At 43.7% G+C, this 24375-nt stretch overlaps 1 protein-coding gene across 2 annotated transcripts in view; it reads left to right on the forward strand.

Annotated features, from left to right (window-relative positions):
* Window positions 1-24375, forward strand: part of tent4b (terminal nucleotidyltransferase 4B) — an 81067-nt gene that overhangs the window by 29001 nt on the left and 27691 nt on the right. For both annotated transcript variants that reach the window (XR_005461801.1, XM_038806686.1), the window contains exons 4-6: window positions 4967-5087; window positions 11210-11317; window positions 20274-20402. Coding sequence is in view for 1 of the 2 variants with exons in the window: in XM_038806686.1 (XP_038662614.1) it covers window positions 4967-5087; window positions 11210-11317; window positions 20274-20402 (358 nt within the window). In the remaining variant the exon portion in view is untranslated. The remainder of the gene's footprint in view (window positions 1-4966; window positions 5088-11209; window positions 11318-20273; window positions 20403-24375) is intronic.

Consider the following 24375-nt stretch of genomic DNA (forward strand, 5'->3'; position numbering starts at 1 on the left):
TGTCCTCCAGTCCTGCCACCTTTCCTGTGGCCAGACAAGATTTGAAAATTATTGTCAGAGCCTGTACAATCTGCTTCTTTGCCTCTCATAGTAGTCCGGGATGTATCTCGTCTAGGCCTGGGGATTTATCTACTTTTAAGCCCGCTAAAACCGTTCATACCTCCCCCCATCAATGTTCATTATTGAATTTTCCCATCACTGTTTTTATTTCAGTTCTCCAGCATCCTCTGTACTTTGCTTTTATTAAAATATATTTATATGTTTGGCAGCATTGCTGAGATGCAAATTTAGAAGGGTAGTGGCACCATTTACTGTTCAGGAGATTTAAAGATAAGTATAATGTTATATTTTTAGCCTCTGGCTAAATGGTTCAGACAAGACCAACAGTGACACAGGAATCCCATACTGTTGTAAGTCTTGATGTTGTGGTCATGTGGTCCGAAGATTTGTGGTTGTATAACAACATAGACGTTTATGCTGAGACAAAATCTATTTTTATTAAATAGTATCCTGAGATATTTTACTGGTGCTGTGGGGATTTAATTCCACAACCCTGCCCATTATTGTGAAAACTAAGTCCGTGGGCTTGAATATTTTATTTATATATATTCCATTACTTATGCAGATCTTATCCTACAACATTTTAAATAAAAATACTTAGCCAGATGTTATGTAAGTGTTAGATATAGATGTCAGAGTGAGAATAGGGTTTATTCTTGGACTGTTGTGTTTTGGTAAAATCTGGAGATGGTCTTGGGGTTTTGTACAATTGGGTTGGAGATTGTGGCAATTACCAGAATGGAAAGGAGCAGCTGGGAGTGTCCTGTGATTCGGGGTCTCAGTGGTTTGGGGGGGGGGGGGGGGGAAGCTTAGGTTTGGCAGTATGACGGAAGATGAACTTGAGCACTGAATCTTGAATGAAGTCAGTGACTAAATATAATCATGTTATTGTGAAATATGTAATCTTTCTATCTTTAGTTTTGGTTAAACCTTTATTTTAAAATTGTAGTTATCAAGAAAAAGTGATTACTGAAAAAATGTTCAAAGCATTTTGAGAGATTTCTAAGAACAAAGTGACTAGGTTATGCATTTTGTCCAGGGGGTGGGGGTGTGGAGAGGAAGGATAGAAGGGAAATATACTCACAATAAAATTGCAGCTATTGTGTTACGCAGCATGATACTTTTAACATTAAAAATATTTATCACAGTGTCACCTGCAGAAATAACATATTGCTTATATTTCCAACGACTTGCAACGAGTTTCCAATCTGGCTCATGCCTCGGACTGAATTTGATATATAACTACCTTATTGCTATGCCATTGCACACATGAAGTGAAGACCAAGTAATGGATTTGGTGCTTCCTCACCAGTGGGTCTGAAGGCTGGGGGAACGTATTGAATCCAACAGGTTGCCTGTCTGCTGTCGACTTGCCCACCTCTGCACCCACCTCAGGTTAAACCCAGTAGGAAGGTGTGGGGTGGAAAAATGAAGGCAGTGGTGACAGTTAGATTGTTTAGAGAGGATTGTAGATTGTACAGAGAGAAAACCAAAGTTATGCTCTGATGTCCCTCCCCTGCTGCAGGAACAAGGAATACATTCAGCGGTGATGCATTCTTTCATGTGTCTATGTCTCTAAAGCATTGAGAGAAACCTTGCCAGAAGTGGTCCAAACGTTTTGTCCAAATTTCTGGCAGGTATAACAACGTATGACTATGCTGGAGACATAATTGGGAACATACAACTGCCCTTTCAAGACTTAAATGGTTCTCATGATGGTCACTTTAGTGGAGCTGTACAAGTTGTAGTGCTTAGCTGCTGTTTAGGCAACTCTGTGACCATGATCCATGGGAGCACCTTGTCTCCTACAAGCCATTGAGTTACTGATCATGTTCCTTGAGCTTGGGAAGCATCTCACTTTGAAGGATGAATGCATGATGACAACGCTTTGACTGTTTTAAATGAAATCTTACATTGCATGTTGTCATACAGCTGTACATTTAGGGAGTGGAAATCCTTTAGGACAAGAAAATAAAAACTTAGATTGATGTAACATCTTTCACAACCGTGGTATATTGCAAAGTGCTTCGCATCCAATGAGATACTTCTGAAGTGTCGTCACTGTTGTGATGTGAGAAAATTACAGCTAATATGTAGGCAAAATACTGTAAGCAGCAGTGACTGAAATGACCAATTTGTTTGGGGGGTTTTCATGTTAAATGTTGGTTAGTAAGCCCTTGCTGCTCTTCGAATGGTGTAATACGATCTTTTGCATCCTAAATGTCGAAGGTTATTTGACTTATTGGAAAGATAGGAAGCTAGGGAAAGGTGGAGGGGTAGCTCTGTTAATTAAGAATGGCATTAGCTTAGAATGGCATTAGCTTAGTCTAAGAGATAATCTTGTCTTGATAGATAAAGTTTATAAAAAAAAAAAAAATTTTAGAGCGCACAATTCTTTTTTTCCCAATTAAGTGGCAATTTAGTGTGGCCAATCCACCTAACCTGCACAACTTTTGGGTTGTGGGGGTGAGACTCAAGCTTGATAGATAAAGATGTAAAATCAGTTTGGATTGAGATAAGAAATAGTAATTGTAAGAGGTCACATTTGGGAGTAGTTTATAGACCCACTAACAGTAGTTACACTATAGGACAGTGCACAGGAAGCATTAATTGAGGCATGTAAAAAGGTGCCACAATAATCATGGGTGACTTTTGGCCTTCATGTAAATTGGGAGAATCAGTTTGACAAAGGTAGTCTGGAAAATGAATTCAGTGTTTTGGGGACAACTTATTCGAGCAATACAATCTAAAACCAACCAGGGAGCAGGCTATCCAAGACCTGGTAATGTGCATTGCGTCATAATTAAACTCATGGGAGGGGCAGCATGGTAGCACTGTGGCTTCACAGCTCCAGGGTCCCGGGTTCGATTCCCTGCTGGGTCACTGTCTGTGCAGAATCTGCACGTTCTCCCTGTCTCTGCGTGGGTTTCTTCCGGGTGCACCGGTTTCCTCCCACAGACGGGCAGGTTAGGTGGATTGGCCATGCTAAATTGCTTAGTGTCCAAAATTGCCCTTGGGGTTGGTTGAGTGGGGTAACTGGGTTATGGGGATAGGGTGGTGTGGGCCTCGGTAGGGTGCTCTTTCCAAGAGCCAGTGCAGACTTGATGGGCCGAATGGCATCCTTCTGCACTGTAAGTTCAATGATCTATGATTCTAGAAACAAAAGATATTGAGGGGACTGGATCGCGTGGATACAACGAAGATGGTTCTTCCTATGGGGCGAGACATGGTTTAAGAATACGAGGTCTCTCTTTTAAGACTGAGATCGGGAGTAATTTTCTCTGTGAGTCATGGATTGTGAAATTGTCTTCCCCAGAAGGTAGTAGAGACTGGGGGCGCGAATGTCCGCTCCCCACGCCGGGTGGGAGAATCGCGGGCGGGCCAGGCGACTCACGACACACCGCCCTGGCACCCCCCCCCCCGCTCGGAGAATCGACGCTCGCCGTTTTTCACGGCGACCGGCGATTCTCTGGCCCGGATGGGCTGAGCGGCCTGCCATTCCTGACCTGTTCACGCCAGTGGCAACCACACCTGGTCGCTGCCGTCGTGAACATGGTGCCAAAGGTTCGTTTGTGGCTTGTGGGGGGCGGAGAGGCGAGTGAGCACCACGGCCGTGCTCGGGAGAGGACTGGCCCGCGATCGGTGCCCACCGATCGTCGGGCCGCGTCTCCAAGAGGCGCACCCTTTCCCCTCCGCCGCCCCGCAAGATCAAGCCGCCACGTCTTGCAGGGCAGCGGAGGGGATGACTGCAACCGCGCATGTGCGGGTTGGAGCCGGCCAACCTGCGCATGCACGTCTGACGTCACTTAGGTGCCGCCGTCGCGGCATTCTTGGCGCGCCGCCTTGACGCAAGCGTCAAGGCCCGGCGGCCAAGATTTACAGAGCGCCGCTCCTAGCCCCCTGGGGGGGGGGGAGGGGTGAATAGGGTGCGAGGAGCGGCCTCCGAGGCCATCGTGAAACTCGGCCGAGTTCTCGACGGCCTTCCCGATGCCGTGCGGGAGCGGAGAATTCCGTCCTGGGTCTTTAAATTTATTCTAGGCTGAGTTGGATCATTTTTTGTTTGGCAAGGGTTGTGGAGTGCACACAGAAAAGTGGAGCTGAGACCACAACCAGATTAGCGATGATATTGAATGGTGGAGTAGGGTCCGAAGGGCCAAGAGGCCTACTTTTGCCCCCAAGTCCAATGATCCCATTTAAGAGGGCAGATGGAACCTCAGTATAAAGGCTCAACCAAAAGAAGACATTTTTGATGGTGCACCATTCCGAGCTTTGCAACTAAAAGTTTGTGCTGGCATCTCTAATGTAACCATGACGTACTGACTCGGGCATTGTTGCCATCACTAAACCAAGACTGAGAATGTTGAATGGGAAGACTGAGAGCTGTCAGAATAATGTGGGTGTGACCGTTGTACACTTGGATGTTGTGAAAACCAGCAATCCACGAACTTAGTTCAGTGGTAATGCTCTTGCCTCTTGAGTCAAAAGGTTGGGGATTCAAGTTCTACCAGGAGGGAGGCAATGGCACCAAGAGTCTGTCCTTGTATATCACATTGTTTGGCTTGGCTTTTGCTGCACCAAGAAAAGAAAGCTGACTGTGTAGAGTGCTGTTTTCCAGCACTGAGTCATCTAGTCAAAGACTAATGTTAAACATGCCACATTACTTTGGAGAATTGGTCATTACAACCAGCTTGATGTGTGTTTGCTTTTAAATGTTTTTGTAAGAACCCTTTTTCCTTAAGTTTAAATTTGTCAGCGATTTTAGCAATTACATGACCTGCCTTCACTTGTTTTTTCTTCTGTTTCTAAATCATATTGAAATTTGTGAAGTACAAATCTCCATTAGTGTTAAGTTTTTGATTTGAGCAATAAAATGATTTACTATTGCTTTACGTTTTCTGCTATTCAGTGATATTGACTTAGTGGTGTTTGGGAAATGGGAGACTCTACCGCTTTGGACTTTAGAGGAAGCACTTAGGAAACACAGTGTGGCTGATCAGAGCTCTGTAAAAGTCTTGGACAAAGCAACTGTAAGTACCGGGAAGATTATTTTTTGTATATTAATCCTTTTGTGTCTGTCTTGAAAAGTGTGGCAAGTACAAAAAAATGGGTTTGCAGTATTTGTTGTGAGCAAAGGGCTTGTCTAGTGCTACAGAAATATGGGTCGTGATTTTAGCAGAGATCGGGATTGGAGGCAGATTGTGCACCCCAGTTTTATCATTGGAGTGGTCTGGCTTACCGTGTTAACAGCAGGCCTCCTGGACACCTTCCTCACACAGTTGTTGTGTGGCAGTCTTGAGACGTGTGCTTAAAGGAAGAATGTACCTCGTAAAGGAAAGTTGCATTTGCTGAATTTGAACCCGGTTTTCATTTATGATTGTTTCTTCATATTGGAGGTGACTTGAATGAGAGGGGAAGGGTGCTTCTAAGTTTGCAGATGTCTCCTTGGAGGAGCTGTTGGCAAATATAAAGACGAAGAGCCTTTCCCACAATGGTGGAAGGTTTGGCCAAACAGTTCTCTTAAGAAAGCTTGAAAAGAGGTATCAGATGAAATGTTGCAGGAGCATCGCCGCAAGGATGTCAATGAGAAACAAGAAGAGATCCAACTACCTCATAAGATCCACAAAAGGTGAGTCTAATTCCTTGTTTCTCCTTCCGTTGTGTTGCAAGTGGTAACAGTCTCATCGCTTTCTCCACGCTATATCACATCTTTCACACCCTTTCTCGCATGCATCCTATACCATGTTTCAATCTCTGTTTCAATCGACATCCATATGCTGGTTGTTACATTCGTTGCTTCCACAAGCTGCATTCTTGTCTCACCTGGCGACACTTCCAGAATCCCTTCCTCTACCCATAACACTTTCCTCACTTTGCAATCAAACTACTTACTTTGGAATTAATACCTCTTCATTCTCCTCATGTCCTACTCCTTCTGAACAGTTTATTCGCTACATGCAGAAGACCCATACATGTGCATTTGTATTCTCACTAGTCGCTCGTGGCTGTCTCCTTTCTGTTCAAAATATATCAAAATAGATTATAAACATTTCTACAGTTATGTAAATAGGAAGAGATGAGTAAAAATCAGTATGGACCGATTAGAGGCCGAAACGGTTGGAAGTTATAATAGGGAATAAAGAAATGGCAGCAACATTAAATACATTCTTTATACAGAAAACGCAAAACAAATTCTGGAAATAAGGAACCAAGGGCCTAGTGAGAATGGAGGAACTTGGTGATCAGTATATAGAAAAAGTACTGGATAAATTAATGGTCAGATAGTTTTAAAAGAGGTAGCTGCAGAGATGATGGATGCATTAGTTTTAATCTTCCAAACTTCCTTAGATTCTAGAACAATTCCTAAGAATTCCACGGTAGTAAACATAACCCTGTTAGTTTAAAAAATGAAGGAACCGCTTAACCGAACATCAGTTTTCTTTCTTTCCTGGGATATGTGTGTTGCTGGCAAAGCGGCCATTTATTGCCTTCATTGATGAGATGGTAAGCCAGTAGTATGCAAAATGCTGTAATCTATTATTGAAGGTGTGGTGACAGGGCTTGTAGAAAATTACATGGTTAAGTTGAGGCTGATGGATTTATGAAAGGAAAATTGTGATGGGCAAATCTATTCGGGATTTTCTTTTGAGGGTGTAACTAGTAGAATGGATATGGCAAACCAGTGGATGTAGTTTATTTGGATATTCAAATAACATTTGATAAGGTGCTAAGGTTATTACACAAAACTATATCTTATGGGAAAGGGTTCAAGGTAATACATTAGCATGGATTGATGATTGTCTGTTGGGCAGAAAACAGAATAGGGATAAATGGGGCATTTTTGGGTTGGCAGGCTGTAACAAGCAGGGTACTTCAAGGATCAGTACTTTTAGTCCTCAGCTGTTAAATGACTTGGATGTGACTTAGTCTCATTTATCCAAATTTGCTGACAATACAAAGTTACAGGGAAATACAAAACAGTGAGGAGTATGCAAAGAAGTTACAACCGATGATGGTGGACCTAAACATAGCCCTCATTGAGGTGATACAGGATGCACTGCAGATCAGTGGGACAGCATGAGGAAACTGCATTGACTATGACTGGATCCTAGCTTCTCGGAGGAGGGTGAATGCTTTTCAATTGTACTTCATGGGCAGCACGGTAGCACACGTGGCTAGCACTATGGCTTCACTGCGCCAGGGTCCCAGGTTCAATTCTTTGCTGGGTCATTGTCTATGCGGAGTCTGCACATTCTTCCCATGTCTGCGTGCGTGGGTTTCCTCCGGGTGCTCTGGTTTCCTCCAAAAGTCCAGAGACGTGCAGGTTAGGTGGATTGGCCATGCTAAATTGTCTTTAGTGTCCAAAAAGGTTAGGAGGGTTTATTGGGTTACGGGGATAGGGTGGAAATGCATACTCGATGGGCCGAATGGCCTCCTTCTGCACTGTATGTTCTATGTACCACATCATGTGTCTGCCTTCCACTGACTTCAAAATCTTGAAGTGTATGCTGAAGCTTTGCGTGTGAAGTCACTCAGTGTCATGCTAACTCTTGTCTCTTTTCTTTTCCAGCAGCAAAGATCTACTTGAAGCTCAAAAAAATGACTCCCTTGAGAATATCAAACCTCCTGAGGAGGCAGTCAGGTGTTCAGCCCTGCCAAGCACCAACAAGGATTCACACCACAGGTGGGGTAGATAATAATGTGGGGCTGCACCTGCTGAAAAACAAACTACACAACACGAGAGCAGAAGTAAATGCTGGTGGCAGAGGCAGCCCAGGAGATTACTCATTCTCTCCTCACTCTGCTAATCGATGTGTCCTCCTGGGATGAGCCATGAAAAGAAAAGTGCTGAGGGACACCAGTGATTATATTAGGTATTGGAAGGCCAGTCAAATAATGTGAACATGCCAGATTATGGAAGAGTCTACATGTGTGACATTCTGTTTCATCGCGTTTCACCTCTGGAATCTAACTTAAAGCATGTGACCACTTATAATAATAATCTTTATTTCACAAGTAGGCTGACATTAACACTGCAATGAAGTTACTGTGAAAAGCCCCTCGTCGCCACATTCCGGCGCCTGTTCGGGTACACTGAGGGAGAATTCAGAATGTCCGAATTACCTAACAAGCACATCTTTTGGGACTTGCGGGAGGAAACCGGAACACCCGGAGGAAACCCACGCAGACACGAGGAGAACATAGACTCCACACAGACAGTGACCCAAGCCAGGAATTGAACCTGGGACCCAGGAGCCGTGAAGCAACAGTGCTACCCATTGTGCCACCCAACTGCACGGATAGTGCAAATGGCTCCTCATAACAAAAGTCTACGTTAACCAGCTTTTAGAGCTTTTATGGAGCAATTTCCTCTCTCATCCGTAGATTGATGAGAGCTGTCACACAATGGTGATGCAGAAGGGCAGGAGTTCTTTTGCCAGCTGCCTCTTTCAGTTGAAAACATCTACGATGTTGTGCAGGATGTGGCAAATCACAATAGGGCAGGAGACTCTTTGGAGTGTACAACAGAAGCCCTTGGTTTCAGGAGCTAGCTAGTGAGATGAGCGATCCTTGCTGCTCACTGGTGTGATGTTGCAAAGGAGTGGAATAGCTCTTGTCCACAAATAGGCACCTTGCTATTCCTCGCAGGTTGGGAAAGTGGAAGAGTATTTATTTGACTACTGCAAGATTAATGAATCATGATGGCTTCCTGGGAATTTGGCACAGATGTGAATGATCTGACTGATACAGCCAAGTTTCATATTACGACGACCTGCTTATATTAACTCTTGATTTTTAATTCATTGGCTAGAAACAGGAATTGGATTTCTTAAAGGACTTGCTTTTGAAGCCGACTAAAATGATTACAACCAACATTAAAACAGCAGACACCATGGCACGTCTGTAAAACTCAAAGACCTTGCCCTCCTGTACCCGGAGGGTGGGGTGGAGAGAGAGTGGCGAGGAAAAAACAGCTCAACGGAAAAAATGAAAAATAATCGACAGAAATAAAATGAGGTGGAGGAGAGAGTTCACATTCTGAAGTTGTTGAACACCATGATGATACCAGAAAGCTGTAACATGCCTAATCGGAAGATGAGGTGCTGTTCCTCCAGTTTGCACTGTGCTTCACTGGAACATTTCAGTAGGCCAAGGACGAACATGTGGACGTGAGAGCAGGACGGTGCGTTGAAATGGCAAGTGACACAGCAGTCTGGGTCTTGCAGGTGGACCGAAGGTGTTCTGCAAAGCGGTCACTCAATCTGTGTTTAGTCTCTCCAATGTAGAGTAGACTGCATTAGGAGCAGCACTCTTTGTATGCTGGAACCTCGTTCGTCATTGGTGAGTGGAAATTCACAACTCTTGTGATAATTTGTGCCCATGACGCTGCTCCCACTGACTGCTAATAAGGGCACAAATTCTGCAGTTGAGAGATGCTGAAGAACTAGATTCTGCAGCTGTGTCTTCATGAGAACAACCAAATACAGCACCGTAGTTTTTAGATCAGGAGCATCAAGACCATCAAATGCAGCCAGTGGAGACTTCAAGCTATGAACTGAGAACTTTTTTTTTCTTGCTCTATAAAATCTATCCTCTCCTATTCTGTAATCTGCGTGAGTGTCTGTGTATATAAAAATTGGTTGTCTTTTAATATAAATCTAAATATAATAAAACTTTAACTCACTACTTTATTAAACTCGCGAAAACCTGTTTGATTGGTTATTTTATGATCACAATGTGTAAAGTTAAACACTGACTGATTTGGCATGGTAACTTTGTTTAAACAGAAATATCTGTTGCGATAAACTGAGGAGAGGGAAAAGAGGTGAGCCATTCGATTTTCCTCACCTGTTCATAACTATGAATTGAGTGAAACCCTTGTAGTTAATGAATGCTCCTAGCTAGGTTAAGGATACGTGATGGCAGCATAAAGCAGTTGGCAACACTGCTGCCTCAGGAATGCAACTATTGCTGTGAATCCTTAAGACGGGTCTCATTTTCATTATTGTTATCAATTTGAAAACAAATGTACCAGCAAATATTGCATTGGTCAGCTCTTCGATGTGAATCACCAACTCTTATGTTCAGATCTCTCCAGTAGCATGCTGGAGTGATCCTGAGGCAAGGAACTTTGGGTGAATGGCCACTTTTACAACCACTGGCATCCCTATTGTAGCAGGCAGTTAGTTGTCTTCCAGGAGGCTGCCAAAATCAGCAACTTTCTTCTTAGAGAGGCACGGTCTCCTCGTGCTACCCATCTGGCATATCTTAACTTCACCCTTTGCCTATAGGCTCTGTTGGATGGATAAGGATTTCAAGACCCTATCATCTCTCTTCCAAGAGGTGTATATGCTGCCCTTCATGGATCTTGATGACCCAGCTGCTGCTGTTGTCACTGCTGCACTTCTACCACCTTCCTCTGAGCAACACAGTCACCCATAATAAAATGGCATTGCTTATAATGGACCAGTAAGTAAAAGGAAGTATCATTTTAAAAATAAAAGCAAAATGTAAAGAAATTGCTCTAACTGCAAATCAGCTTACCCACAAACAGATGCTGATGATATAGGTGTGTAGAGTTCAGTGCTTGCTGGGGTCAGGAACCAGTCAAGTTGGGATCTTAATTGCATCTTAAGACCCCAATTTGCATGCATCTGGCAGAGTGCCGAACTGACTAGGGAATGCATTGTCAGAATGTCACTGGGTATGAAATAAGCAAAATGGATCAGTACACAGTTGGATTTTTATACTGTACTGTTGGTGCCCATTTGCCCAGGATGTTCAAACCACTGAGTAAGAATTGTTGCACAAATTAAGCTACCTAAATGTTAGCTGGATTTTGTGGAGTGGATTTCCATGTTCAAAGATCTTAAACAGTCAGTGAGCTCTAATTTGGATGCCCTGGCCTTAAATGTCTTTTCTGAGAATGGAGGGAGATTATGCAGATGTTACTTGTAATATTTCTTTTGCGCATACTTCTGTAATATCACTGCATTTAGTTTAAGCTCCGACTGACTAACAGTATTTCATGATTTTTTTTGAAGAGGAAGAAACTGTGTTCTGCTGAAATTAGATCATCTCCTCGTTTGTGCAAATTTCATTTTAAATGCAACTTTTGGTATAACCTTTTTGTTTCTTTTTGATGAATCAGGTGCCTATTATCAAACTAACAGACTCTTACACGGAGGTAAAAGTTGACATCAGCTTCAATGTACAAAATGGAGTAAAAGCTGCTCTGCTTATCCATGAATTTATCAAGGTTAGAAGATTCTGCATTATAATATGTATTAGATGTTGTGTTGGTTGAGGGATAATTGTTGGCCAGGACAGCAAAGAGAACTCCCTTGTTCTTCAAGTTAGTGCCATCCTACCTTTTCCTGAATAGAACACGGCATACATAGTTTATATTTGGTCACCTACTCTGAAATTGGTAATGGAGCCTTGGTATTTTTAGCTTTTGTCAAGCATTCACATAAAGGTCACTTCAGTTCTAGATTGTGTGGAAGTTTACTGCCTAGACAGTAAAACAATCCATAGAATCCCAACAGTGCAGAAGGAGGCCATTTGGCCCATTGAGTTGAACTGACCCTCTGAAAGAGCACCGTACCTAGGCTCACTCCCCTGCCCTATCCCCGCAACTCCACCGAACCTGCTTGTCTTTGGACAGTGGGAGGAAACCGGAGCACGCACAGGAAATCCATGCGGACACTGGGAGAACATGCAAACTCCACACAGTCACACAAGGCCAGAATTGAACCCGGGGCCCTGGCGTTGTGAGGCAGCAGTGCTTCCCACTGTGGTGAACACACTATTTCAAATGCACTATTTTTCTTTATGCTAATTTCTCATGATGTGACTGAAAAGGATCTCAGGAAAATTGATGAAAAAGGCCTCATTTGGATGTTCTAATATATTTCTATATTCCCTGTCTATCTGATTGTTTAAACATTTATTGCTCACAATTTAAATTTGCCTTCTGGTCTTGTATTTCTTGCATAAATGAAAAAGATATTTCAGGGTGAACTTGGTTGTATCATTTGATACTTTGTATACTGCATCATTTTGTAGATTGCAGACATTTCCTTACAGCACAGATCTTTACACACAGCTTCCCAAACTAGGAGTTGTGACCTGCAATGGGGGCACAAGACAAGATTCTGGGGTTGCAAACTATATAGCAGCAATAGCTGTCGTGGAGCTCTGACCAAATGTTAAAAGCTGGTAGACGTCCCTTTAAATACTCACTTTTCAAAAAAATGGCACGGCTGAAATGACCAATGCTGGAGATCTGATTCCTGCTCCAAAAATCCCGCTGAGAAGGTATATTTTTAAAAATCTGTGAAGATTAAAAACTTTGCCCCGCTGGTCTCTCCACGTCCTCCTCCCTCTCTCAGTTCCCACTGAGGGAGCCACCTTACCTGAAGATCAGAGGCTGAATGCCCTTGACTGCTGAAGTGTTCTCCGACTGGAAGGGAACATTCCTGCCTGGTGATTGTCGCGCGATGTCCGTTCATCCGTTGACACAGCATCTGCATGGCCTCGCCAGTGTACCACGACTCGGGACATCCTTTCCTGCAGCTTATGAGGTAGACAACTTTGGCCGAGTTGCACGAGTATGTACCGCGTACCTGGTGGGCGGTGTTCTCGTGTGTGATGACGGTACCCATGTTGATGATCTGGCACGTCTTGCAGAGGTTGCCATGGCAGGGTTATGTGGTATCATAGTAGCGGTTCTCCTGAAGGCTGGGTAGTTTACTGCAAACAATGGTCTGTTTGAGGTTGCGCGGTTGTTAGTGGGGGTGTGGGCTTGACCTTGGCCAGATGTCTGTCTTCATCGATGACGTGTTGAAGGCTGCGAAGAAGAGTTTCTCCGCTACAGGGAAGTACTTGACGACGAAGGGTACTCTGTCGGTTGTGTCCCGTATTTGTCTTCTGAGGAGGTTGGTGAGGTTTTTTGTTGTGGCGGATTGGAACAGTCGATCGATGAGTCGAGCGCCATATCCTGTTCGTGTGAGAGCATCTTTCAGCATCTGTAGATGTCTGTTACGTTCCTCCTCGACTGAGCAGATCCTGTGTATATGGAGGGCTTGTCCATGGGGGATGGCTTATTTAATGTTTTTAAGCAGGAAGCTGGAGAAGTGGAGCATCGTGAAGTTATCTATGGCAGTGTTCTTCAAACTTTTTTTTTCCGGGGACCCATTTTTACCAACCGGCCAAAGTCCGTGACCCAACGCGGCCGACCTGAGTGACCCACGCCGGCTGACCTGAACGACCTCTTCTTCTCCCCCCCCCCCCCCCCCCCCCCCCCCCCGACCTTGAAACAAAAAGCTGCGACCGTTTAAAAATAATAGCGGCAGCACTGCGCATGCGCACCTGATGCGCGCTGATGATCGTGCATGCATGCGCAATGTGGCCAAATTTTGTTTACATGTCCGCGGCCATTTTAAAGGCCGCTTGCTGCCGGCGTTATTAAAAGCCGGCTGCTGCGCGGGAATTTGCGCGATCGGGAGCGCCGTGAAGGATGGCGCCGTGAAGGACGGCTCCGTGACCCACCCGCGGGTCACGCCCCCCACCTGCGGGTCACGCCCCCTGAGTTTGAAGAACACTGATCTATGGGCTTGCGGTAAAGCGAAGTGCTGAGGTGACAGTCCTTGAGGGGATGGAGATGAGTATGTCCAAGAATGCAACCGATTCTGGAGCATAGTCCATGGTGAGTCTGATGGTGGGTGGAACTTATTGATGTGTAGTTGTTTCAGTGATTCTTCACCATGGTTCCAAAGGAAAAAAAATTTCATTGATGTATCTGGTCAATAACATCGGTTGAAGGTTCTGTGCGGTGAGGAGGTCTTGTTCAAACATATGCATGAAAATGTTGGCGTACGGAGGTGCGAATTTGGTCCCCATGGCTGTTGCGTGTGTCTGAATGAAGAACTTGTTGTCAAAGGTGAAGACTTGTGATTATCCCTCTCTCCAGTTGCTCTGTCTGGACCTGCAAAGACTCCCATTCAAAGTAGCGTCTTGCATCATTGACTTTGTCTATATATTTGTTTCTGAAACCCACCTCTTCATTCACCTGAGGAAGGACAGCGCTCTGAAAGCTAGTGATTTGAAACAAGCCTGTTGGATTTTAACCTGGTGTAAGACTTCTCAAAATGGGGTCACAGTGGGAAAAGGTTTCGACACCACTGCATTTATATTTGGGATCAGTCTCTGCTTACTCTTTTTAAAATAAAAAATCATGCACGTATATTTTTATGGTGTAGTAAATAGAGTTGAACACATGCTTCCAAATTAATCAGGAATTTCTATTAGCTTTTTGGCTTGACTGTATTGCTCTGGTTAACTGTCGTTCCCAGGTCTCTTCACAAGTGTACCAGTTCATCTGGGGAGACTGGGGAGGTAGATATACATTTGGGTGCCGGAGAAACAATTACAGTGGGCAATACGCGAATGGGTTTGGTGTTGGTGTTTTCACTTGCTTTTCCCGGACGGATCTTGCTGCCGTTGTCGTCTTGCGCTCACCTCCGCTTCAGCAGTTCCTCCTGTCTTTCGCCTGTAATTTTCTTGTTCTCTGTTCCTGTAGATGCCAAGTTTGTTATCGTATCCCATGCCCTCCTTCCGGTTGTTACTTCCAAGAGGTCCGATGGCCAGTCTGCAGCTTTGGGTGGTGCTGCTGACCGCCAGCCGAACAGGATTCTACGGCGGGCGATCAGGGAGGCAAAGGCAAGGGCGTCCGCCATCCTCCCCAGGAATAGATCTGGCTGGTCCGAAACACTGAAGACCGCCACTTTCGGCTATGGCTCCACCCTCATCCCCACCACTTTGGACATTGCCTCAAAGAAGGCTGTCCAGTACCCCGCAAGTCTGGGGCAAGACCAGAACATGTGGGTGTGGTTGGCCGGGCCTCCTTGGCACCGTTCACATTTATCCTCCACCTCCGGGAAGCACCTACTCATACGGGTTCTTGTTAAGCAGGCTCTATGTACCACTTTTAGCTGCGTCAGGCTGAGCCATGCGCACGTGGAGGTGGTGTTGACCATGTGCAGTGCTTTGCTCCAGAGCCCCCACCCTATTTCAATCCCTAGGTTGTCCTCCCATTTCTTTCTTGTTGCGTCCAGTATGGTGTTGGCCCTTTCTACCAGTCGGTCATGCATGTCGCTACAGTTTCCTTTATCTAGTATGCTTGCGTCCAGTAACTCTTCCAGTAATGTCTGTCATGGCGGTTGTGGGTACGTCCTTCTCTCCTTTCGTAGGAAGTTTTTGAGTTGTAGATACCTTAGCTCGTTCCCCCTGGCTAGCTGGAATTTCTCTGTCAGTTCGTCCAGTGTTGCAATCCTGCCGGCCGTGTATAGGTCCCTGACTGTCAGTGTCCCTCCGTCCTGTCCCCATCTTTTGAAGTCAGCGCTGGTGTGAACCTGGGGTTATTGCAGATGGGAGCTTTTCCGACATGTTGGTCAGGCCAAATTGCTGCCGTAGTTGGTTCGAGGATTGGAGGGTGGCTATCGCCATCGGGCCGCTGGCGTGTTTTTTGGGTGGGGATGGGAGTGCTGCCGTGGCAAGGCAGAGGACACAATCTCAGACTAAACGGGCGATCCTTTGGTACAGAGATGAGGAGGAATTTTTTCAGTCAGAGGGTGGTGAATCTGTGGAACACTTTTTGCCGCAAAAAGCTGTGGAGTCCAAATGTTTTTAAGACAGCGATAGATAGGTTCTTGATTGATGAGGGGTTCAGGGGCTATGGGGAGAAAGCAGGAGAATGGGGATGAGAAAAATATCAGCCATGATTGAATGGCGGAGCAGACTCGATGGGCCAAGTGGCCTAATTTTGCTTCTATGCCTTATGGTCTTTTCTCACACTTTTTATCAACAGCTGCTTTTCTATTACTATTCCTACTTTAAAGTTATCATATTCTGCAAGCTTCTGATTCGTTTCGAATAGCATCTGTATTCCCTGCTGCTTGTTTTATTACTGATGTCTGATCAATTCCAGTTATATTTATTTAGTTTTAAAAGTACAGGCATTATGACCCAGAAAAAGTTTACTTCTGATGGATCTATAATGTTTTGGTTTACCCCTTCCTACTTACAAAATCATAGAATTGTTATGGTACAGGAGGAGGGCATTTGGCTCATCGTGTCTGCACCAGCTCTCCAAATGAGCATCATTACCTAATGCCTTTTCCCCATACCCCAGCACATTGTTTCTATTCAAGTAATAAATGTCCTCTTCAATGTCTCGAATGAACTTGCCTCCTCCACGCTTCCAGTGAGTGCATTCTAGACCTGAACCACTTGTAATGTGAAAAAGTATTTTCTCACATTTCACTTGTTGCACAAAAAAAAGGCAAATCTACATGGTTTAAATTTCAGTTGCCAACCTTAATTTTTGTATTCCTGCTAAATATGTGAAAAAATATCTGATAACATAGCATGAAAGAATCAGCACATATTTCAAAAGTGAGGGTCATGTTTGACTAGCCTTACTTAACATTACTTCAAGTAAAAGAATAGACCAGGGTAATTCAGTTATTGTTTTATTTATCTATGGATATTTAAAAGACTTTTGCCTTTTAAAGGTACTGCAAAGTAGACCCACAGAGGGCAAGTAGCAAGCTTGATACAAAAGAAAGTGACATTAGAGTTATGCGTGGTTATTTCAGACTATCAAGAGTTGGAATGTAGCTTTCCACAAGGATTGATGGTGGGATCATTGTTCATTACAGACAAAATTGATTTGGACTCTATCTCAACATTTGATGATGACACCAAGTTGGGTTTACAGTTGATACTGAAGTCGACCACAGGGGAAAAATACAAGACAACAAATTGCAAAATAGATGTGTAATTGGCAAAGTAATTTCCAGAGGTGGTAGGAAGAATGACAATACCCTTTGGAAAAATAAGTGTCTAAATGGAGAGGAGATGGAATGGAGAAGCATGGGATCGTGGGGCACAGATACAGAAATCACTAAAAGTAGTAACACCAGTTAACGAGGCCATTTAAAAAAAACAAAGCTAACCATACTGGGCTTCATTCCTAAAGGGGACAGAATTGAAAACCAGAGAAGTAACGTTATACTTCATAGATCTTTGGTTAGATCACTCTTGAAGTACTTTGAATAGTTCTGGCCATCATATATAAAAGGTATGGAGGTACTGGAGCAGTTGCAATTAAAGGTTTATAAGGATGATTCCTTTTAATAAATAAATTTAGAGTGCCCAATTAAATTTTTCCAATTCAGGGGCAATTTAGCATGACCAATTCACTGACCTTGTACATCTTTTTTGGTTGTGGGGGTGAGACCCACCAAGACACTGGGAGAATGTGTAATCTCCATCTGGACAGTGACCCGGGGCTGGGATCGAACCCGGGTCCTCGGCACTAACCACCATGCTGCCCTATAAGGATCATTCCTGAATTGGGAAGTTATCGAAAAACATTGAACAGGCTGGAGAAAACACCAGAAAAGAAGCCGATCCCACATGTTCACGTTTCTGTGTCTCCGAGGGGTGACCTCAGAGAGATCTTTAAAATTATGAAACTGTTTGAGTGAGTAGGTGTGGAGACCAAAGCTAGGGACTATAAATATGGCACAGTCAACAAATCCAATTGGGAGTTCAGCAGAAATGTATTTATTCAAAGAACAGTGCGACTATTGAATATAATACCACACGGAATTATTGAGATAAGTAGGTGAGATAAATCATATAGATGTTTTTAAGAGGAAGTGTTAGGAAAATAAAGGTATTTTTTTAAGGAATGTTTATTTGTATTGGTAAACATGAGAAATAAGGTATAGTTTTAAGTGGGATTAATTTAATGTCTGTGTCGGGAAGGATGACCTACAGTTAGATTCCTGTGGACAAAGGTGTTTGTATGTGTGGGGGTTAGTTAAGTTCCAGCTGTTTTTTTGTGTTTAGAGAGGGCTATGGTGTGAAGAATAAGTATTAATAGAAGGGGCGTTGCTTAACAACAGGGCCCATTTCCCAGAGGGAAAGGCTTTCCTTTGTTCTTAGTTTTAACTTGAAACCAGGTCACAGAGAAGTGTACAGCACTTGACTCTACCTGGAGAAACTGGGATAGGACAAGGGAGTTGCACAGATGTGGATTTCCTAAGGAACAAGTTATAATCTAGAAGAACATTTAAGACACCGGAAGTTGAGAACCGAGACTAAGGTATTGTTCATGAAAGAATAAACAAAGGGTTCTGATTCAAAGAGAAAATCGCAGTAACTAGATTTAAAGTGGAACAGCAGACTTGAGGTAGTTGATGTCATTTTAATGCCGTCTGGGAATCGAAAGTTAAAACAATTATGAGCAGTTTGTACAGCAGCTAAGACAAAGAAATCCTAAAAGAGTTGGCGTGACATTCTAGACTGGATTCATTGTTAAAAGTGGAATGGAAGCTTTGTTTGAAAGTGTCATTTGTAAAACCTGGACTGCGTTTTGGAATGCAAACTGCCAAGGAAAAGCATCATCATTTGAGAAGATTTAAAGTGTATTTTTGGGAGTGGAGTTTGGAAAATCGTGTGACAATCATCTGGGGGGATTCTGAGGAGAAATCCAGAGGCGCTAACTTAGGTTCAGAGTGGAGTGCGTATTTGACGACTGGCATCTTGTGTGCTTAAAAGGGATTTTTGTGTTAGAGATGATCTTAAGATGTACTCTGTGATCCATTTTAATCATTAAATCTGTGTGTATTTGTTAAGATCAGGGTAATGCATTGTAATCCAATTTTTCCATATTGGGTATTTTCATTTTCGTTGAAAGTAATTTGCGATCCTGTGACTCTGTTCCTCCACGCTTTTTTAAAAGCAAGTAAAAGTTACTGTCTTCAAGTCAGGGCTCCATGCTGGAATCTTGCTATTGAGTTGTAACATCAATAATGGCAAACCCAGCCCTTTCGACCCTGCAAGGTGCTTCCTACTGACATCTCGAGAGCCAAGCTAGATAAAGGCATCAGGGAGAAAGAAATAGAAAGTTATCATATAATTGGATGAAATAGTTTGGGAGGCAGTTCACATAGAGCATGAGTACTAGCACTAAACGGTTGGGCTGAATGGGTTGTTTCTCTGCTGTATATTTTATGTAGGTGAGGTGAGAGTGATTTTCCTTGACATCATGGCAGCATTTAACAGTGTGGCATCAAGGAGTCCGAGCAAAATTCAAGTCAAATGATTGTGGTTGTTGGAGGCCAATCATATCAGTCTCAGAGCATCACTGCCGAAGGTCCTCAATTGTGTCCTAGACCCAGCCATTTTCAGCTGCTTCACCAATGCCCTTCCCTTTGTCACAAGATCAGAAATGGGGATATTTGTTGATGATTGCACAGTTTTCACAACTGCTAAGAAACTGAGGCAGTCTGTCTAGTTTGGCCTGATAGGTAGCAAGTAACATTCATGCCACACCACCTCCATATTCCTTTGGCATGCAACGGCATTTTCTCACTGAATCCCCCACCCTGAGCATTGCCATTGACCAGAAACTGAACTGGACAAGCTACATAAATATTATGGCTACAGCAGTGAATCAAAAATGGAAAATTCTGCCATAGCTAACTCACTTTTTGACTCCCCAAAATCTGTCCGACGTCTACAAGGCACAAGTCGGAAGTGGGCTGGAAGTGACTCCAACAACATTTGAAGCTCAACACTACAAGCCAGAGCAGCCTGCTTGATTGGCATCCCTTCACCACTGTAAACATTCATTCCCTGTGCCACCACCACCACACTGGCAGTAGTCTGTGCCATCTACTGGATATGCTACAGCAATTTGGCAAGCCTCGTTTGACAGCACCTTCCAAATCCTCTGCCACCTAGAGTTGAAGGGCAGCCGATGCATGTGTAGACCACCACCTGTAAGTTCCCCTCAAAGCCACAAGGCCTCTTGACTTGGAAATATACTGCTGTTTGTTCATTCTGGCAGAGTCAAAACCTAGAATTTCCTCCCTTCACCACCAACTTCCCATGGGCAGTTGGGGAAGGGCAATACATACTGGCCTTGCCAGTGATGCACACATCCCATGAAAAAACTATTTAAAAAATGTACAGTAGAAATTTGCAAAGTTGCTATTAATATCTGCACTAGTAAACTTTTTCTTCTTAGTCCCTCGTTTGTTTTATTTGATTTCGTAAAGTACAATATAAGGATTAACATTATTTTGACAAGATGGCAATCTCCTGGTTACAGCTAACAAGCTTTTACTTTTTTGCAGAAGTTTCCAGTGCTTCCGTACCTGGTTCTAGTGCTGAAACAGTTCTTGTTGCAGAGGGACCTAAATGAAGTATTCACAGGCGGGATTGGCTCCTACAGTCTATTCCTAATGGCTGTTAGCTTTCTACAGGTGAAAAGTTTTTGTCTTTTACTTTGTCTTTCATGCTCTTCTTTGCTTATTATCTCTTTGCTGGCTTGCTGTTTTTTCCTCACTTGTTTTTTTTTTCCTCTTCTACTTTCATCACTCATTTCCCCTCTCTACTCTTTGAGGATGATGAATTGTCTCGAGCTTGTAAAATTCTGTTGGTCCTTTCAGCAACAGCCACGAAAGTGAACATTTTGTCCTTTCTATAACACGTTGTTTATTCCGTAATTAGCAATACTTATCAGAAAGATTGCCACTATTGATTTGATTTTTGCCTGATTTTTGTCTATGTTCCCACTATATTCCTAAGAATATTGAAACACGAGTGACGGCGCTCAGCCCATCTTCTGCTGTTCAATCATTTAATCATCTGACCATGTTTAAGCTGTACTCTACTCTAGTTACTTACTGTTGATCATTTCCTCATAAAAAGCTTGATCTCAAGCTTGAAAACTTTGACGCTGCACCCATTCTCTTGGGTAGAGAATTCAAGATTTCCATTACCCTTGTTGGAAAACTGTTTTCTGATTGACCTATCTAATTTTAAAATTTGTGCCTCCTTTTCCTCCTTTCTTAATATTTCCCCACCAAAGGGAACATCTTCTCTAAATTAAAACCGTTTAGTATTTTGAACACCGTAATTACATCACCCCCTTCTAAACGCAAAGGAATACAACCCAGGTTTATGCAACCTTTTCTCATATTGGAAACTGTGCAGGATATTTTGGATGGTGGGCTGGGAAAGTCAGTGAGGAATGCATTCCTGGCAATTACAGCAGCCTCACAACCATTTAACACACCGAAGATGACCCTTACATAGATGAAAGTCCTGCTTCAGAGAGCTGTTAGCCAAAATCATTGGCTGGCAACTCTGTAGTCCCTGTATGCCAGTGACAGCAGTGGCCAAGACTATGTCGACAAGCAATCCTCAAATTCTAAGTCCCAGGGGCCAAGATTAGGCAAGAGCATGTGGCCTCACGGTAGGGAGGGGAGGTGAGACCTGGGGAGGGGTTGGGGGGGAAAAGGGTGATGTGATGGGGCCTTGATTGGAGAGGCCTGGGGGCAGAAGCACCTTCAGGGGACAGCCTGTGGAAAGGGGGCACTGTTGGGAGTTAATCTTTTGTCATTAACAAAATATTGCAGTTTTTTTTGGAATCCATAAGTAGATAATCTCATACTTGGCTACATTGCACTCCCATCTGCCACAGTTTTGTCAACTTAATGTTTTTAAAATTTCTGTTGGAATTTTTAATGCAACCTATTGTGTCTCCTGACAAAGTCATATGCAATGCTGAATAAACCAGGGAATTACAGACTGGTGAGTCTCATATCAGTGGTGGGAAAGTGTTTGAGAAAATTCTGAAGGAGACTTAATTTCCACTTGGAAAGGCATGGGTTGATTAGGGATAGCCAGCATGGCTTTATCAGAGGGAGGTCATGCCGAACAAATTTGATAGAATTTTTAGATAAACTGACCGAGTATGTGGATGAAAGAAGTGCAGCTTATATAGTTTGTATGGACTTTAGCAAAGCCTTTGTAAAGGTCCCACATGGATACTGATTGAGAAGGTTGACGTACATGGAATTCAAAGAAACTTGTCAAGATGGATCCGATCAGTGCTGGGTCTCTCTCTGTCTCTGTCTCTTTCTCTGTCTCTTTCTCTCTCTCTCTTTTTCTCTCCCTCTCTGTCTCCCTCTCTGTCTGCCTCTCTGTCTGCCTCTCTGTCTGCCTCTCTGTCTGCCTCTCTGTCTGCCTCTCTGTCTGCCTCTCTGTCTGCCTCTCTGTCTGCCTCTCTGTCTGCCTCTCTGTCTGCCTCTCTGTCTGCCTCTCTGTCTGCCTCTCTGTCTGCCTCTCTGTCTGCCTCTCTCTCTCTGCCTCTCTCTCTCTGCCTCTCTCTCTCTGCCTCTCTCTCTCTGCCTCTCTCTCTCTGCCTCTCTCTCTCTGCCTCTCTCTCTCTGCCTCTCTCTCTCTGCCTCTCTCTCTCTGCCTCTCTCTCTCTGCCTCTCTCTCTCTGCCTCTCTCTCTCTGCCTCTCTCTCTCTCTGCCTCTCTCTCTCTCTGCCTCTCTCTCTCTCTGCCTCTCTCTCTCTCTGCCTCTCTCTCTCTCTGCCTCTCTCTCTCTCTGCCTCTCTCTCTCTCTGCCTCTCTCTCTCTGCCTCTCTCTCTCTCTGCCTCTCTCTCTCTCTGCCTCTCTCTCTCTCTGCCTCTCTCTCTCTCTGCCTCTCTCTCTCTCTGCCTCTCTCTCTCTGTGCCTCTCTTTCTGTCTCTCTTTCTGTCTCTCTTTCTGTCTCTCTGCCTGTTTCTCTTTCTCTCTCTCTGCCTGTCTCCACCTATCCATCTCATATATTACAGAAAGATATAGATCAGTTGGTCAGATGGGCAGAGCAGCGGCAGATGGTATTTAACCTTGAGAAGTGTAAGATAATGCATTTAAGAGGAAACAGGACAAGGGAGTATGTAATGAATGGCAGGGCACTAGGAAGCTCAGAAGAACAAATGGATCTTGGGGTACTTGTTAGATTGCCGAAGGCAGCAGAGCAGGTGAAAAGTGTAGTACGACTCTGACTTTAATATACAACTCCATCTCTGCATCCAAGCTATTAGCATATAGTGAATAGCTGAGTATCTGATACAAATCCCAGGGGCAACTGTCTTCCCATCCTGCCAATCAGAGAATGAACCGTTTATCCCAATCCAGTGTTTCCTGCCACCCAACCAATTACAAACCCATGCCTCAAAGTTACTAATTCTGTGCATTCTCATTTTTGCTCTTACCTGTAGTTTCTCTGCAGAATTTTAAATTCCTTGTAGAAATTCATACTGACGTTTCCTATCTTTAAAAAAAATCAACTTGGTTACTCGGAGACGTAATGTACCCTTCAAAATCCTTGGTGGCTTGGTTAGTTCATATTTTGTAAGGTGGTCTCTGCTGGCTGAATCCAGTACCCATGCTGATATTAACTTGACTAATCTGTACTTTTGTTGTATGGTTTCTGGTTATCTCCTGCTCCAACCAATGGGCCAATGTTTGCCATTTTCACTCCAAAGGCATGCTTTTAAAATTTAGAGAGCTTTGGGTAATTATGCTTAATGCACCCACAATTTCCCTAGCATTTTGTTTTAATACCCTAGAATGAAAACCATCAAATCCTGGAGATATGTCTGTCTTAAGTCACTTTACCATTTCTTGCACTTGATTTTAAATCCAATCAGTTCCTCCTCTTAATTTTAGGTTCACCTTTGTTACTGGTATTTTGATGTCTTTCTGTACTGTGAAAAAAAATTGAGCAATCATTTAACAAGTGCACCATCTTCATGTTGTCCTTCATGATATCACTTGGATTCATTTTCCCTCATCACACTTTCTGAAAATATTCCATTATGCCAGATTATTGATTAATGCTTCTTTCTCATTTCTATAATTTGTTGAGTCTAAAGCATATTGTTGCAGAAAACTGAGCCAAATAGATTCGAGGAAATTGTAACCTTGTTTTTTTTTCTCTCTCACCGTCCAACATCATCTACGCAAAATATTACCTCAATAGAATTATTTCTTCCCATAAATCTGCTTTCTTGCCCTTCCTACAGTAAAACTCATTGCACTCTGCTCTGAATCATAGAATCCCCCCAGTGCAGAAGGAGGCCATTTGGCCTATCGAGACTGCATCACCCCTCCGAAAGAGCACTCTACCGAGGTCCGCTCCCCCATCCTATTCCTGTAACCAAACCTGCACTTCCTGGACACTAATGGGGCAATTTAGCATGGCCAATCCACCTATCCTGCACATCTTTGGAAGGAAACCAGAGCACCCAGAGGGAGACTGTGCAAATTCCAAGGCTGGATCAAACCCAGGTTTCTGGTGCTGTGAAGCAGCAGTGCTTGCTATTGTGCCACTGTACTGTGGTTTGATGAATAAGCGTCAATGATCTGCCTTCAGCCATGGAACTCTTAAGATAC

The sequence above is a fragment of the Scyliorhinus canicula genome, chromosome 9, assembly GCF_902713615.1.
Source record: "Scyliorhinus canicula chromosome 9, sScyCan1.1, whole genome shotgun sequence".
Taxonomy (NCBI): domain Eukaryota; kingdom Metazoa; phylum Chordata; class Chondrichthyes; order Carcharhiniformes; family Scyliorhinidae; genus Scyliorhinus; species Scyliorhinus canicula.